Consider the following 16,604-nt stretch of genomic DNA (forward strand, 5'->3'; position numbering starts at 1 on the left):
CCACCAAAATGACTTCTCAGCCAGCCGGTAACTCCACCACCACTAGACTGCGGCTGGTTTTCAGGTTCGTCCCCACTGGACTGTTCTCGTCGCTCTTCTGGAGGAGCCGAAGCTGCGTGATGCGAGGATCGATGATTATGGTGGAATGAAGAACCACTGCTTGTTCGATGGCGATGAGCGCGGTAAGGGCTGCCGCTGTAGTCGCGATTTGATTCGTAAGCAAATGCAGAAGACCGACGTCGCGGAGGAGATTGAGGAGGGCTGCTTGGTATGACTACGGGATTATTCATAGTTCCCGGGGCATTCTCACTTGAAGATATTATTAGCAAATGTATATACGTAGATTGCAAAACTTACCCCTGGTCGATAGGCCTCCTACAGTGAGGGCAGGTGTTATGCTGTTTGAGCCACATTTCAATACAATCTCCGTGAAACCAATGCTTACAAGGAAGCTCTGTAACTTCACTTCCAAGCTCGGCCGGATCCATGCAGATAGAGCACTCGGCCCTCCCTTCTTCTCCTAGCATCTCTTTATCGACTATTTTCTTAGGCAAAGATTGAATCGCAGTTTCAGCCGCTGGTGGCGCTCCTTGGTTCATGTTTTGATCCACCAGCTGTGATATGACGCGATCAAGCTCTTCTTGGGAGTACACAGCATCTCCAATCCGGCCTCCACCAAGCATGGTAGCAAGTAAAGAAAGAGGGTGCATTGGGTTCATCCCTGTGGCGCCCATGATATGAATACCTCCTCGTGGTCGATCGAATCCATCTCCTGCTGCATCTGTTCGTAGTAAATCAAAGATACTAATTTCATATAAGCTCATATCATAAGAGGAAAGATGTGCAGTGTATCTGCCTGAGAATAAATGAGCGCACACGTACTCGTTCAAACTAGTTAGAGGCACAGCTGGTGGCTCCGGGGTGTCTGTATTCCTTGGCCATAATCCCCCATGGAGAGTGGCACCTCGAGTTGCTCCAGGAGTCTCCCATGGATCTTCTCGGTCCGGAGGTGGGACATTTCGATTTTGTGTGTTGTAGGCGCCAGCTAATTCTTGGAAGATAGACCCAACTGTCCGTAACAGCGGTTCGCCTCCATATGGATCAGGAGACGCGGGACTTCTAACACGCCCACCCATGCCAGTTGTAAAAGTTGTGCTTGTGAACGTGATTCGGCCATCTGGAGACCGATATGAATGACGACTGACTCTAGGAGGGCTGCCAAATCTCTGTGGTTCATCGTCGTTGGTTTCGGCCCACGGATTATGGTTGAAGAATGGATTTTCTGCGTCATATCGCGTTGACCGGGGAGACTGAGGAGATTGAGGCGGCCTTGGAGATGACGAAGAAGGAAATGGCGGGCTTGCAGAACGAGAATTGTATTCTTCAGCCGGTTGGTGTTCCTCGGCGCTTCCTTCGATCTACATGGGATGAGAACGTATGCTCTAGGATCTTGCGGCGCAAATACTTACAATTTCGGTAAAGTCGGAGCCACATCGTGGACACATCAACCCGAATGTATCTTTGGGAAACACATTGTTACAATGATAGCACAGAACGTCCTCTCCGCGCTCCGGCATATTGAGGGGAAACTAAGAACGAGAACCCCCAACGTCTATCTGGGTGATGAAGGGATCGAGATATGTGAGATGAAAATGAAGCCAGGCTTCAATATTTATGATAATGACTTGTAGTAGTCGTGGAAGCAGAAAGACCGTTTCTGCCAGCGCAATGTTTCGAATGTGACAACAAGTGACGGGTCTAGTTGAGTCAAAGAGGCCGCCAAAGAGGCTCGTATACAAAMCCTTTGGGCATCAGAACGCAAGCAAAACCACTCATTCCTTTGTCTCTGTACAGATGCAATAAAAATGGCTTGTCGTCAATGTCAACATCAAAATCAGCCTAGGATGCCCGGGGATGGAGAGAAAATGGGGATGGAAGAGGAAAGAACTGCCTCGTGATGGATGGCGGCTGCGGGATCTGATGACGTTAGCAGCCGATCTCCGCCTGATTTCGAAGGTATCCACGGCATCAGCCCCTCGCCACAATATCCATATTGCACAACGTCTGTCTGTGGCTCAGTGAAGCGATTGCTAGTTTGTAATGATTGGTGGAGATGTTTGTCAGTTATTATGCAAGGTTGAATCGGACTGGGGCTATTAAGCAATCTAGACGGACAACATTGCGCAGAAAACGCGGTATTCATAAAGTTTCTGATACCTACTAGAACAGAATAGATGTTACAGGATGAACATAGTTCAAAAATAGAGAACGCGAGAGAAACGCCCGCCCATGCCGTGGTCAATTAGCTACCAATCAAACAAATATGTACTGAGTAAAGATTCTTCGTATATCGGCCGTGTTGGATCATCCATCAACGTCTGCGCGAACCTCTGACGAGAAGACCTCCGATCACTCCAGCAGCAAGTGCCACGCCGCCCACAATAGCAACTCCCATCAGACCCTCTTTGGCGACTTTGTCATCGATCAGTTGTTGTAGGCTAATAGCCTGGAGATTCTCCGGCTCGTGCTCGAGCAACAAGTCGTTATATCTGCGTGCCTCTGCATAGTTGCCTAGCTTGAAATTTCCGAGAGCGATGTAGTAGAGACATTCCCGGCGACGGTCTAGAGCGGTGCGAAAGATCTGGGAGAGCAACTGAACGCCCTCTTGTTGCTCGTTTCGTTTGTCTGATTTTATGAGTCCCTAGAATCCGGTAAGTCACACAGAATATGAAACACCATCACAGACGATGATCCCCCGACATACCCAGGCGTAGTTGAATTTGGTCTGCACTCCGACGAATTCACCCTCCTTCTCATACTGTGCGCGCAACACCTGGAGTTCCTCTGGTCTCAGAGGACTGTTCAAAGTTAGTTTTGAAGTAACACGGGATAGAGTCGTCCTTGCCTCTCGGCATCTGCAGCGTCTAATAGTCATCAATAACGTTAGTTATGTTCATTCTGTGAACAATAAATGACCGAGGGCGCAGTACGTACAAGGCAGATTGGTAACCATATTGAGTTATCAGTGTCGGAAGATATCAACAGAAATATTCGGTGTAACAAAGAACAAGTCGAGTGTGTAGAAAGAGATGTTTTGGTGCTTGTGATCTGGTCTCGAAAATAATTGATCATTGGATCAAGCGGAACAACAGGACTCAACATGTGGCGGTGCAGAATCTAGTGACGCAATGGCCTCGGCTTTTTGTGGCTGTTGCTCCCGCAACGCTGTGGCGCGCTCACGCGTATTCTTAGTTTACTTTATCCTCTTTACCCTCACCTCCAGCAGCACTGTCATTCAGACATATCACGAAAAAAATAGCCAAAATGCTGCTCGACGAAGACCCCGCTACTGTGCGTTGACCATAAATTCACGCCAACACAAAGGTTTCAAAACTAACCAACAACCAATTTCTGCTAGCTCATCCAACACACGATCGGAAACTTCAACATCAACCCTGACAAACTCGCCGTAACCCGAATCAATGAATCCTTGACAGCACTACAACAATCGCGTGACCTGCGCATCCGCGAAGCAGAGACTGCTCTCCGGAAACTATCGCGCAACCTGAAATCCCTTGAAACGAACTATGAGGAGACCGTGGCGGCACATGATCCGGCTCGTCACGCGCAGGAGATTCTCGAACTCGATGCACAAAAGTTTCGAATTGCAAAAGCTGCATCCGACTTAGAGATTGAGTCGGAGCGTTTAGAGGCTGATTTGGAGGTATTGAAGGAGCGATTGGCGGAGCTCGAGGCACAGGGTCTGGAGGGCGATGAGATTGTGCGCCGCGAGAGGGAGGCTGATGATGCTACAATGTACGTGTTTGTGACCTATAGCGTTAAGTCTAGGCTAATTGTACCAGATTACGACTCAAAGTCTATCGCTCCCTCGGAATCGATGTCGAAGCAGACGATGCTGGCAATTACAACAAGGCTATTATCCGTAACAGTCGCAAGGGCGATGTTCATGTAGTCAACATCGATCCGAAGTTCTCCCGATTTTTCTACGCAAACTACTTTTGGCAAACTATGCAGGGTTGACTTGTCTGGCACTTTATGTGAATTTACGACGGCAACGATTGGCGTTGATGGAGGTGCAACTAGCGTGTGATTATTTATATACCCTGAATACATTGAGCAATATTTTAAGACAACACGTTTGTCGACATGACCATCCCCCGTGCTTTGAAAATTTCATGATTTAAATTTATCATTAAGCAGCTGTAGTATCTGCGCTTTCCTTGCATCGAAGTCTTCGACGACTCCGCCATGGAGAATTTCCCGCGCCATTTCAGGATACGAGTTTTCCAGAATTGTGAGCAGCTCATACTTCTGTGCCTCGGGCAAGTCCTGATACCCCCAAGCAGACAGCCAGTCGGCTTCCTTCTGCGATATGCTATTCTCAACACAGTCCATATCTGGAATATCGTCTCCATCCCACGTCAAAAGTACATCCGGACGCGGTGGATCACCAGAAGCACTTTCAGCGTCTTGGGAATACCTCGTCTCAACGCCCAAGGGCGCCAACCCCAATTCCTCCACCTTTGAATTCCACAGAACCTGCTTCAACGCCCCATCGCCCTCCATCATCATCCAAAAGAGCGGATAAGAGCTTCGCGTCAACGTATCCCTCACGCCTTTCGTGGCTTCCCTCGGACTAACCAGTACAGCAACCTTGTCGTTCGTCCGCCATCCCACAGGTGAATGCCGAAAAGCGCCTTCTAGCTCCCTAACGAGATTAGGACCAAGTTTCGTCTTTAGGGCTTTGCACTGGACGATGACTCGGAACGGTGCGAGGTCTCTGCCTGGAACGTGCCATGTGCCAACGAGGTCTATGCCGGCATCATCCCGACCACCGATTCGTTCCAGATCAAACGCGAACCGGCGCAGAGTAGATTTTACGGTGTATTCATATTTTGTGCCAACGTAGGTTGTAGTCCGTTCCGGTAGCGACGTCTGTTTTGCATAAGCATAAAATGAAGGTAGATCGTGGTGGTTTTGCGATGGTGCTGGCGGAGCTTTGGGGATGTTGAAGAGATGACGAGTGAATGGGCTGATGTCGCGGGAAATGCGACTAGATGAAAATAAACGAATCGATTGTTGTAATGAGAGACTCCATGATGCTGTTCGTAGCACCATTCTCCCCTGTGGTCACATCTAGTCAAATGGTTGAGTTGCTGATCGACAGCGGGCGAAGTAAACTTAGTAAAAGGCACGTACTAAAATAAGCTTGGAGGTTCCCCAGTCTCCGCTCCGTCGTTTGTCTTGCCTTACCGCAAGCTTACACTATATTAATTTCAACTTTGAGCTCAATTTATCGCATACATCAAATCAAGCTCATCATGGCCGACATATTAACCCAACTCCAAACATGCCTCGACCAGGTTAGTCCCCTCAGTACAACCTTCTGTCACCACTCTAATCCAAATGATACGATACAGCTCGCAACCCAATTCTACGCAACCCTCTGCTACCTCAGCACCTACCACGACCATGTCCCCGCCACAGTCCCCCCAGCTTCATCCGGCATCACAGACTCCATGCCCGCTCTGGCCAAAATCCCCCGTAACCAACCCTCTGCAGCACCCATGCCTGCAGGCGCAGCCGCAAAACAAACCGCCGAACAACAAGGTCAAGCCTCACCATCCTTAGGCGTGTCAGGCGGAGCTGCGGCGGGAGGAGGAGGAGAGACGTCGACGCTCCCTCCAGGCGCGAACGGACTGGGGATGACGTCCCTGACACCCGGGCAAGGAGATCCGAATCAGCCTCCAGTACCGGATTCGCCTCAGTTGTTTCTGTATCGTCAAAGGGAGTTAGCGCGTGATTTGATTATAAAGGAGCAACAGATTGAGTACTTGATTGGAAGGTTACCGGGCATCGGCTCATCGGAGGCAGAGCAAGAAGCGCGAATTCGAGAGTTGGAGAGCGAATTGAGACAGGTTGAGCTTGCGAGGGAGAAGAAGGCGAGAGAATTGAAAAAGTTGGGGAAACGGCTGGAATTGGTCTTGGGAACTGTTGAGAGAGGGATTTATTCGAAGCAGCAGAGGGGTGTTCAGGAGTGATCTATTACTGGTGATACTTACGTCTTGGATGCCCTTCCATCTTGATTTACGCGATGATACCCATGATACAATCTACCTTTCCATTTGAAATATCACGATAAAAGCAGTCTCGTATTAGTACTATGCTAAGAAACAACATATCCAGGACTTGCGTCCATGTCTTGTATATCGAGATAGAAGGAATACCATAAAATCACCGTCTCTAACCACTGTAGTTGCTGACCTTGAAAAGCATCTTCTAGAAACATGATTCAACCAGCATCGTGGTCGTGAATGAGAATGAGAAGATCGATCTATCAGCCTGAAGCTTCTCCCCTGTCTTGATGATGAAAAGAGAAAACATGCATGTATCGCAGAGCTTGAAAAAGGATATAAAAGTGTCCGTCCATATATCATCGTTTAGAAGTCACCAGGGTATCGATAAGAAACCGGAGCGCCGCGCATGACACCGAAAGAATTTGCAAGCAGGAAAAACTAACTGAATAAGATGAGCATAAATATGGATAAAATGAAAAATGATCAAGCGGTATATGGCTAGATAGATGGACTATTAGCGGAACAGGCTTCTGTAAGCTTGCATGCGTGCCTCTTGGACTTCACGCTTATCGAGCTTGCCACGAGCCATGCTGTCTTCCGCTAACTGTTGCTTCTTTTTAGCCATTTCGAAGATCTTCTCCTCGATACTGGCCTTCATGATAAACTGCACGGTAGTCACCTCACGAGTTTGACCCAATCGGTGGACACGGTCCACTGCTTGAGCTACCGCAGCAGGATTGTACTGAGGCTCCATAATGTAAACGCGAGATGCGCTCGTCAAATTGAGGCCAACACCTCCTGCTCCAATGGTAGCGAGCAGAATAGTAATATTGTTGTCTTCAGCAAAATTGTTGAGTGCAGTTTTGCGGGCTGCGAGCGTCATTGTCCCGTCGATACGAGTAAATCCCTCCAAACCGTTGTCCTTTAGAGCGATCTCAATGAGATCGAGATGAGAAGTCCAAGCCGAAAACACCACGCTCTTGATAGGAGGCCCATCCTTGATACTTGCACTTTCCTCAGCCGAGCTCTGCAGATGTTCCAACAGAGCTAGGGTCTTGGTGTGGGGTCCCTCATACTCTCCTAGAAGTTTCGCTCGTTTCCGATTTGTCTTGGCCTCCGCTTGACTCTCTGTGTACTGTTGGAGTCCAGCTGGTGTAATGGCAGAGTAAGTCATAGTGATCCAACCTTCGCACTTCACGCATCGTGTCTGTTCTGAAGATGTCTCTGGCTGCATTACAAATCCTTTCTTCATCGGACCGAAGCAATCAAGGCACAAAACGTCAAAGCATGGTAGCATCACAGCCATAGGAAGCTTTGGATCCGGCGAACCAGACTCTGTATTATTATTTTCAGTCAGCGGTTTGTTGCACATGGCGCACACTGCGGCAGAAGACTCTTCCATCAAAGTAAACATTTCATAGGCCTTTCTGTCAATCGCCCAAGCTTGATCTTCCTTTTCACCTTCCTCCAGGTCTATAGCATCTTGAACGCTCAGGCCTTTCATCCTCTCACGATCTTCCTTGTCGAGCAGTTCTTTGCCGTGTGCGCTAATCTGGCGAAGAATCATCATAGCCTTGAGCACATGGTGATACATTCGACCGCCCATGGTGCTCTTGCTCTCATTCGCAATAACCTTCATCATCGAGTCTGACTCTCGGCGGAAGAATTCGTGCAATTTGGCTTCTTTCTCAGAGAAGTCCAACATGATTATCTTGTCTTCCCGAGGTGGCAGATTGATCTTATCTTTGACACGGCGGAGGGTGAACGAGTCCACAAGGACACGGAGGCTGGCAAAGACGGTAGAGTCACCTATCTTAAATCGACTGAGAATGTGTGCGTTAAACTTGGCTTTGTCGTCATACGGATACAGCCGAAGAAACTTTGTTACTGATGCGAGATCTTCCAAACGATTCTGCACTGGGGTTCCTGTGACAGACCAGCGACGTTGACCGTTTAAGCGGAAAATAGCCTGACTTTGTTGTGCAGACTGCTCGCGGATAACGTGGGCCTCATCAAGGACAATTCTGAACATGTTCATCTTCAGCAATGGGCTGTTGACCGGCTTGGTACCACGTCCGCGGAGTTCACTTGAAATTGTGCTGTAAGTCGTAATAATCAGATCAAATTGAGACAGCTCTTCGACTATCTTCGTTCGGGACGGCCCATGGAACACGTAGTAAGAAATGGCTTCATCACTTAGATGCTCCTTGATCTGAGCGACCCAATTGTGAACTGCACTCAGAGGTGAAACCAGCAATGTTGTCTTCGTATTACGAATACCAGGAATACCACGGACAAGAGAATTGTGGGGTGGCTGCTGTTCCCAGATTCGTGACTGTGGTAGTGTTGCAACAACAAGGGACAGGATACTCAAAGTTTTACCGAGACCCATCATATCAGCTAACAAGCCTCCGTAGACCTGGGCAGGTTCTTCGTTGACGGTAACACCACTGATGATCTCGCGGTACCGTTTGATTCCGTTGGCCGTGTAGACCTCACGCCACAGTGAGTTGTTTTCCTCCTCCTTCGATCCATACTTGCGGTCTTGCTCTTTTTCCATCATGAACCATAGAGCTTGCTTCTGGTGATGAAGAAGAGGTGTAAGAATCAAAGGAGACGGCTCCATCTCAGGAATATTCTCGGTACTTTTGAGCTGATCAAACATCTTCATTACAGCATCGTTGACCTCTTCTGCAGTTCGAACCTCGTAAGTTGCCATGTCTCGCGAACGAGTACCAGCGATAGATCCATGATTCTGCTGGGCGAGTCTTAGTTTGGCATGCGGATTGTAAACGGCCATACCCCTATCTACCATGGAAGGAGTGTCCAACCAGACATTTGCATGACCAAGAGTTTTCCCAACCATGTCTGCGAACTTTCTTGGTCCAATCAGATTGATGGCGGCGCGATACTGGGCGGAGCAGGGCTGCCAGACTTCTTCATCTGGTTGTCTCCTCCGTAGTTCGAGGCGTGCCGTCATGGAAATATTCATGCCCGGGGTATCTAGTAAAGGGCAAATGGCCGCGGCTGTTCTAGCGTCGACTGCCCCGAAGACATGACTAAAAGGATCGCTGACATCGATTCTGTTGACTGGACCACGGCGGGTGGTCAATTTAATAGGAGGCCAATCGCGCGAGTAGTCGTCAAAGAAATTGTTCGCAGTTGGCTTGGGAACTTGATGCGCTTGGATAAATGCGTTTTGAATCTTGCCATAGCACACGATCTGTTCGCTCAAATCAACGGACCCGGTGACTTCTATTTCATCATCGGTTGAAGTCGTCTTGGTCGGGACTTCTATAGCCAAGTGTCAGCTCTATATTTGCAAGTATAGAGGTAGAATACGAACCGCTGGTAAGATCCACAACCGGAGTGGCGGTTTCGGGAGGGTGTCTGCCTTCCTTCATGTATTCACCGAGACCGCTGTTCCCAGACATTTTGAATTGCGACTTGCTCTTAGCCATAGTATCCTCGGTATCGGCTGTCTTGATGCGCTTTTTGGGCTGATCTTCGCGGCGCTCCACATTGTATATATCCTCGATCAGAGACTTGTGCTCGTTGGTCAAGTCTTTGCTCTCCCGATTGCGCTTTCGGTCGATGCTCCCTTCCTCTTCGCTAGAGATATCCTCGCTACTAACAAACTGGAACTGTATCTCGTTCTTGGTGTTCGGAGCTGGTTTCGGCTCTGCTTGAACATCGATGCGACGAGGAGACATCGTATCGGAGTTGGGCTGCGTAGAGGGGGTCTGTAAACGCGGAGTCAAGGCAGGATTGCCCATCTTTGAGTCTTTGATGTGAGCCGCCGAGGTAGAAGCGCCTGACTTGGGTTTGTCGTGCTGTTGGGGGCCTTTCAAGTGTAAGCAAGAGTCGCCGACAACATGCGGGGTTGACGGAAGAGAAGAAGAGAATGTGGCAAGTGAAGAGAAGAAGTAGATCAGTATGCACAAGGGGGAGAGGAATATGAAGACGTTTGAGTGAGGTTGAAAGAGAAGAAAGAAGACTCACCACTAGAAACCATTTGCTTTCTGTAAGACCTCGGGTCCAGGAGCATGGCCGCTCGGGAAGCCATGGTGCGAAGAACGAGCGGGTTGAAAGAGAAAGATAAATAAAGAGACGATGCTACCGATATATCAAAGATCAAAAGTCGAAGCCGAATAGTGTCAGATTATGAAAGAGGAGTGAGATCGGTCAGACTGAAGTATATAGAAGCCGTAGAGGTTGAGGCATTTGAGGCCCCAGTGAGGTTTTCCTCGAAGAACGCGAGCCTCGGCGCAAACGCTGTTGCTTGCATTCGAGAGAAATTTGGAAGTGGAATTTATATACTTAGGTGGTCGAAAGGCTTCGTAGAACCCTCACATCCGCGTGTGGATGTGAGGCGACGGCGAAGATGGGAGGATGGTGTTGATGCGGGACCTGCGGCAGGCAAGAGTTCTTAGATTATGTACATGACGCACTGGAGATCGCCAAGGGATGATAAGATAGCACTAATGCCACGGCTTACGGCTATGTGCACGTCCTCTTTAGTTTCGCGATACGACTCAAAGGTGTAGAGATCACGAGATACTTAAGAAAAATAACTTTGCTTATATGCATGGTATACGTACCCCGATAAGAAAGATCTTCATATATCCCGGATGGAGGTTACAGTGTACGGTGGCAATACCTAGCCCTAATCGAGCGTCCTTATCTACTGATCTGATGTTTAGCTTACTACCTACATGAAGAAACTCCAGACATTAGACGAACTGCATAAAATAGTCGATCTACGCCCTATGAGCTGTGGTTCACATCTTAATTCTGCTGACTCGTCTACCCCTCTCGATTCGACAACTACGGATGCTCGTGCTCGTATATTGGTTGGTTATTTATAGAGCGTCTGAGCTCCGCGCTTACGGCGCTTTTGACAACGAACATTTATTTCACACAAGTCTAGGTGGAAATGGTTTTTTTTACGTACCTAGGTGTTTGTGAGTTTCGGCGAATTCTATCATAAGCAAGTTACAGTATGAACGAAACCCATACAGTGCCCAACGACCTGTGCGATGCATGCAAAACGATCCCCTCTCTCCGTGAGCTGAGCAACAGTTACTATCGTCTCCACGACACCTTTCAAGAATTCCAATCATGTCGCTGCCCTTTCTGTCGCTGGTTATACACATATGTAGAATCTAAATCGCAGTATCGAAACGATATCAAGAAGATCGCTGAGGACAATGGTGCGGTGGAGCTGTTTGGGAATATGGCTTTTCCTAAGGGGACTAATGACTTACAGTCACTTACGTTGGATTCTGGGTCGGAGGCAACTTTATTTATGTTGTATCTGTTTGCGCGTCATGGTGAGCTGGAATATACCTAATATATCACTTGTATAGCTCCTGCTAACAGGAACAGATAACCCAGCTGCGGATTATATATGGGGCCGGCTTGTGGACAACGACACTTCTTCTGACGATGCGGTCTCCCTTGTTAGATCCTGGCTATCAACATGCGAGAGTAATCATCCAAAATGCAGTGTATCAGGGGACGATTTCTCTTTGCCTACCTACCTGATTGACCTGGGTGAAACCCACCCGGATCAGGAACACACAGCGAAAATACGTCTAATTCAGACAAGCCCAACCCAGCAAGACCGACGATACATCGCTCTGAGCTACGTCTGGGGTGTAGCAACGCAGCCAATCATGCTGACAAAAGCCACAATATCAACCTTGATGAACGACATCCCTGAGACGAACCTACCTCAAACCCACCGTGACGCTATCCGCGTAGCCCGTTGGCTGAACGTGCGATACATCTGGATCGACGCGCTATGCATCATACAAGATGACGATAAAGAGAACAAAATGAAAGAAATCGGACGCATGCATCATACGTTCGGTAACTCCTTTCTCACCGTACAGGCTAGTCGCGCCGCTTCTGTGCATGACGGATTTCTGGGCCCTCGAGTCGAGATCGAAGAAGTGCCTGAGCTTCCGTACCCATCAGGCAAAGCAGGCGACAAAAGCCAAATCTTTGTGCGCACAAAAGTGTCCTTCCACTCCGACGGTCCCACGGGTGCCAGAGCATGGTGTTACGAGGAAAGCATCCTGCCCCTACGCGTTCTGAGTTATACCAAAGAACGAATCGTATTCAGATGCATGCAACATACGTGCGACGACTACGGACGAGTCTCAAAGGCACGCGTGAAAAGTCCCCATGTGTTTCTGAATCCTTCACCGTGGTATCAAAACACACGTGCACCAAAGTCTGCCTGGCGTTCGGATCCGACTCTTGATTTGTTGAAGGTCTGGTACTGGATTCTGGATATTTATTATACGCCTCGCCTCCTCACGAAACCAGGTGATAGACTTGTCGCTATTGGCGGTCTTGTGCGAAAGTTCAGAGAGCGTATGCCCGGTGCGTACATCGCGGGTTTGTGGCAGATAGATCTACCCTGGGGTCTGTTGTGGGAATGTCGACGCGGCAAAGCGAGCGCGTTTTTGGGTGCAGAGATCATGAGTGCATCGGGGCAAACGAATTCCTTCAGGCTTTCCATGACGCGGCCAGAGCATCATCAGAAGAGGGCACCGTCGTGGTCTTGGGCGGCGCTGAATGGGCCTACTTCTCATCCCGACGTGGGATTTAGGTTTTATTACAAGGGAGAGCTCATTGGGATGAAGAGGCGGATCTTATCTAGGATCGAAGAAGTCCCGCATCCACTAGCTGATAGTAGCCCCGGGAGAAGTGGACTAGGAGAGTTTGAAGGGAACGGGGCTTTATACATCACTGCTCCGCTCTTTCTGATGGATGTGGTATACAAAAGCGACGAACCCGAGCGATGGAACAGCCTATATGAGCAAGCTCTAGCCGTATACAAAAGAAACGACGTGGCAGTTGGAAGGCGACCTTTGACAATTTTGCGATCTCCGCGAGTAGCTGATGACGAGCAGATGTGGGACGACCTACCAGCAGGACATTTGCAACTCGATCTCGATGAAGTTGACTACAAGCCCAGTAAAGTATGGTGTTTGTTACTCGTCGATGGACTAGGACTCGTTTTGGATGCTGTCGACGAAGAGAAGAATGTCTTCGTTCGTACGGGGACGTTTCATACTACGACGGGTGTTTGGCTGGAGTCGCTGAATGATGTTACTCCGACAACCATCTGTATTCTTTGAACATGATGAGAATATTGCAACTTCGTGGAGGTATCGATAGAGCGTAAATGAGTAACCCTAAGGCCGCTATTTTTCATGCCTGAAGATCAGGGTATGTGGACAACAGCCAATAGAAAGTACTCCAAATAAGCCCACTTTGATTGGTTAGAGACAGCTTATTGTATACCCAGGTATTTTGAAAACGTGAACACATTGAAGGTCAGTGGAAAAACTCTATATTCTTCTCAAGTAATAATCACGTCTCTACGAGTCATCAATATTATGTTACAGTGTAGTTCGCCCACCACCAGATAAAGCGCAGCCACCATCAATCAGCGTCTATATGTACAACAGTCATGTCTTTTCCCAGTCCCCAATTCACTCTTGGTCTCATTGACCAGTTTGTAATGTCGTTAGTTTGAATAGTATAAGAAGAAAGCCTCGCTCAGCTGAATGTGAAAAAAAAAAAAGAAATGATGCGAGACGCAAGAAAACAGATTGATGAGAAGAAAAAAAGGACGGGAGAGATGCAAATTAGCACCATGTGAAGATAGGGTTCTTGCTCTTGACCGCTTCGAGACGTTCGACAATAACTTTGCGTTCGTGGCCCTCCATTTCTTCGGCGGCCGCATAACCTAGATCGCCTTCAAGATCGTCTCCGGCAAAGGACCATGCATTGCTGCCTCGTCGCTGTGTCAAGGAGCCATGCCGTGCATGTCTGGCGGAGCGTTCCGCACGTCCATTAGACGTAAAGTCTTTATAATCGTGTGGTCGGCTAGGTTGAGCCCCCCAACTCTTCGCTAAGTCTCTGCCTTCATCGGCTATGTTATGTCGATCAAAGCCAATGTCATCCGATCCCTCTCCAATGCTGCCGAGTTCAGCAGAGCTCCGACCACGGGCCAAGTCAAATCGGTTAGGGTTGGGAAGTTCACCGGTTGGCGAACCGAGGCCTAACAAATCACGATCCTGCTCTGCAGCACCAGAAACGGCGGCACTGATGTCCATTTCCTGGTCATCTTCGTCTCGCATAGAACGCATACGTTGTCTCTGGGCTTCGGTAGATGGACCTCTCATGGGAATAGCGACGGGTATGTCCACAAGATCATCCCATACGCAAACTCTGGTTCGGCGCGTAAGTTCCAAAGGTCCGTGATCAGGTTGTTTCAGGGTTTCGACAACGTTCCAAGCCTGTCCTTTCATGACAGCCATTTGTCGGGCAAACATGCTTTCTTTGAAGTCGGAATCTTCAATGAATACTCTTCGCAGGGCAGCCTGAGTGCCGCTCCACCAAGCAGTCGATGTAAGTAGTGGAAGAAAGTGGTCTCGTGTCTTTTGTGAAAACGGTTGTCCGATGAGCGAAACGGGCAGGAAAAGCCAGCCAAAGGGGAAGCTGCGCCACTGTGACATGTTAGATGAGAACGAGGCAATCTAAGGAAAGACTTACAGCATCAGGATGTTTCCACGGCCATGACAGACTATTATCAATAGCGCCGACTCTGATGGTGGCTTGTTTCTCTGACGCATGGGAAGGCGTACCGGCTCGGCTTGACGCAACCATAGCTTCGTGTCGTCGATAGGGCAATGGAACACTTTGGCTCGAGTTTTGTCGATCCAAAGGAACAGTACGGGCAGGCATGGCCGGGTCGGAATCGTCATCGTGAGTGGTACCATTGGGCTTTGGAGGTTCGGCGACGATAGAAACTTCTTCCGACTTCCAATCGACTCTGATCATCCAATTGTCCAACCCACGGTCAGTGTTTCGCATGATATAATCTAGAATGACCAATTTCTCCAACTCCTCTCTGAAATTCTGTTTGAGATTCTCGCTCCAGTAAAACCGTTCTTCCTGTTCGGCGCTTGGGGGAGACGGGATACGCGCACGTCGTTCATCGTAGTCTTCATCTTCATCATCAGAGTGTATACCAGATGGACGGCACGCTTCGTTCCAAGGTCGTTTCTTTCGTTTGGGAGCATCGTCGGTGTTGAATCCCGTGTTGGTCTGATCCGGCCAAGGATGCTCTCGTAAGAATAAAGTAGCATCCTTGTAGCCCTTCAAGAAGACTTGAAAACTTCCAGGCTTTGGGGGCAGAGGCCTGCGACCGCTCCAAGCTTTTCTTCGCTCCCAGAAATCATAGTGAAAAGATTTCGATGATAGCCAAACCACGTCTGTGTAGGGAACGATACCGGTGCGCAATCGTGCATCCAAGACAGATGCCGCGGCTTCTGAAACGTAGGATAAATTAGGAATCAAACAAGCTCTGCCAAAGCAGCAAGGGAAAAGATTTCGATGCAACCACTTTGTCCACTTTGGATTTCTCGACGCATAAGGCTCTTCGTCCTTGGGCTTGAAGACGCCTACCACTTTCCCTTCGGCATTACGCGCAAAATAACTGCCGGAGCTTCCTTGGGTAATCAACTTGGGGTGTACGCCGAGCTCAATTGCTGTGCGAACACTGTCGACAATAACCTCGAACTCGGCACGGTTCTGTTTCTGTTCTGCCTCGTACTCCTCCGTGTCTAGCTCCTCGGCTGTGTAAGGTGTGACGCCATTTGGAGGTCGAAAAACGGTGTGGTGTATTTCCAGTTTCTCATCTTGGGCCGACTTGCCGGGTCCCCTGCTGATCTTGAAGCGGGAGGCTATTTCTTCCGCCCATCTTTCCAGCCGAGCGTTGATCGCCTTGATGTCTACTCCGGACGAGTTACTACGTTTTCGACGTCGTACATGACCGCTGTTCCGTCGTCGATATTCCGGTGGAGTCGACGTGCCGGACAATTGCATCTGGGCGCGCGAGTTGATGGGGGCAAATTGGGTCGGCGATGATATCGTCCGCGGCGGGCGACCGCTGTATGGATCGCGTTCTTCTTCCGATTCATCGTAGTAGTCTCTGTCATCGTCTTCAGCCTGGGCAAGTCGGGCATAGCCCGACGTGGCTGGTCGCTTTGGCATGGTGGTGGGTTTTGAAATGAGTGAAAAGCGAGGTATTCAAGATTAGAAATGAGGTATGAGGAAATGTGGTCGTAAGGAAGACGGGAACGAGAAAATCAATATCGCGGAAGATTGAATGAGCGAACTATATGGAAACATTAAAACGCGATATGCAATTATTAAAATAGTAGTGTATGAAAGGCAAATCTCGTCAACATCATCGATAACAGATGGAACGCGAAAAAGTTGAAGAAAGGAGGTCATCGCTAGAGACCGTGAGGTAGTAGCCCCCTTGCGAGGTCGAACGTCAAGAGGCTAGGGGCGCGCTGCCAATCAGAGATCGGCCGGAGCGGACATTAAATACGTTAAATTACACGGTCATGCTGCGTGGTATTCCGTCTCGTTCTCCTGGGAACATTACATATGCATATCTTCAAAGCAGAGGAG

General features: G+C 48.9%; 8 protein-coding genes across 8 annotated transcripts; 3 read left to right on the forward strand and 5 right to left on the reverse strand.

Annotated features, from left to right (window-relative positions):
- Window positions 1–16: 16 nt before the first annotated feature.
- On the reverse strand, window positions 17–1,577 carry BHQ10_005540 (uncharacterized protein; the record flags this gene model as incomplete). Its single annotated transcript, XM_040878028.1, has 4 exons — window positions 17–261; window positions 446–804; window positions 883–1,418; window positions 1,470–1,577. 4 exons carry the CDS (start codon window positions 1,575–1,577, stop codon window positions 17–19), a joined length of 1,248 nt encoding a protein of 415 aa, XP_040734044.1.
- Window positions 1,578–1,894: 317 nt separating this feature from the next.
- On the reverse strand, window positions 1,895–3,013 carry BHQ10_005541 (uncharacterized protein; the record flags this gene model as incomplete). The annotated part of the gene is made up of 5 exons (XM_040878029.1): window positions 1,895–1,977; window positions 2,389–2,701; window positions 2,765–2,833; window positions 2,887–2,924; window positions 2,995–3,013. The coding sequence occupies 5 exons, from the start codon at window positions 3,011–3,013 to the stop codon at window positions 1,895–1,897; spliced, it is 522 nt and encodes a 173-aa protein (XP_040734045.1).
- A 311-nt stretch (window positions 3,014–3,324) lies between these two features.
- On the forward strand, window positions 3,325–4,041 carry BHQ10_005542 (uncharacterized protein; the record flags this gene model as incomplete). The annotated part of the gene is made up of 3 exons (XM_040878030.1): window positions 3,325–3,351; window positions 3,419–3,816; window positions 3,864–4,041. 3 exons carry the CDS (start codon window positions 3,325–3,327, stop codon window positions 4,039–4,041), a joined length of 603 nt encoding a protein of 200 aa, XP_040734046.1.
- Window positions 4,042–4,194: 153 nt separating this feature from the next.
- Window positions 4,195–5,139, reverse strand: BHQ10_005543 (uncharacterized protein; the record flags this gene model as incomplete). The annotated part of the gene is made up of 1 exon (XM_040878031.1): window positions 4,195–5,139. The coding sequence occupies one exon, from the start codon at window positions 5,137–5,139 to the stop codon at window positions 4,195–4,197; it is 945 nt and encodes a 314-aa protein (XP_040734047.1).
- Window positions 5,140–5,342: 203 nt separating this feature from the next.
- Window positions 5,343–6,062, forward strand: BHQ10_005544 (uncharacterized protein; the record flags this gene model as incomplete). Its single annotated transcript, XM_040878032.1, has 2 exons — window positions 5,343–5,384; window positions 5,442–6,062. 2 exons carry the CDS (start codon window positions 5,343–5,345, stop codon window positions 6,060–6,062), a joined length of 663 nt encoding a protein of 220 aa, XP_040734048.1.
- A 550-nt stretch (window positions 6,063–6,612) lies between these two features.
- Window positions 6,613–9,874, reverse strand: BHQ10_005545 (uncharacterized protein; the record flags this gene model as incomplete). Its single annotated transcript, XM_040878033.1, has 2 exons — window positions 6,613–9,392; window positions 9,445–9,874. 2 exons carry the CDS (start codon window positions 9,872–9,874, stop codon window positions 6,613–6,615), a joined length of 3,210 nt encoding a protein of 1,069 aa, XP_040734049.1.
- A 1,226-nt stretch (window positions 9,875–11,100) lies between these two features.
- BHQ10_005546 (uncharacterized protein) lies at window positions 11,101–13,252 on the forward strand (the record flags this gene model as incomplete). Its single annotated transcript, XM_040878034.1, has 2 exons — window positions 11,101–11,431; window positions 11,487–13,252. The coding sequence occupies 2 exons, from the start codon at window positions 11,101–11,103 to the stop codon at window positions 13,250–13,252; spliced, it is 2,097 nt and encodes a 698-aa protein (XP_040734050.1).
- A 513-nt stretch (window positions 13,253–13,765) lies between these two features.
- BHQ10_005547 (uncharacterized protein) lies at window positions 13,766–16,178 on the reverse strand (the record flags this gene model as incomplete). Its single annotated transcript, XM_040878035.1, has 2 exons — window positions 13,766–14,629; window positions 14,676–16,178. The coding sequence occupies 2 exons, from the start codon at window positions 16,176–16,178 to the stop codon at window positions 13,766–13,768; spliced, it is 2,367 nt and encodes a 788-aa protein (XP_040734051.1).
- Window positions 16,179–16,604: the final 426 nt, after the last annotated feature.

Source organism: Talaromyces amestolkiae, assembly GCF_001896365.1.
Source record: "Talaromyces amestolkiae strain CIB chromosome Unknown scaffold10.1, whole genome shotgun sequence".
NCBI classification, from domain to species: domain Eukaryota; kingdom Fungi; phylum Ascomycota; class Eurotiomycetes; order Eurotiales; family Trichocomaceae; genus Talaromyces; species Talaromyces amestolkiae.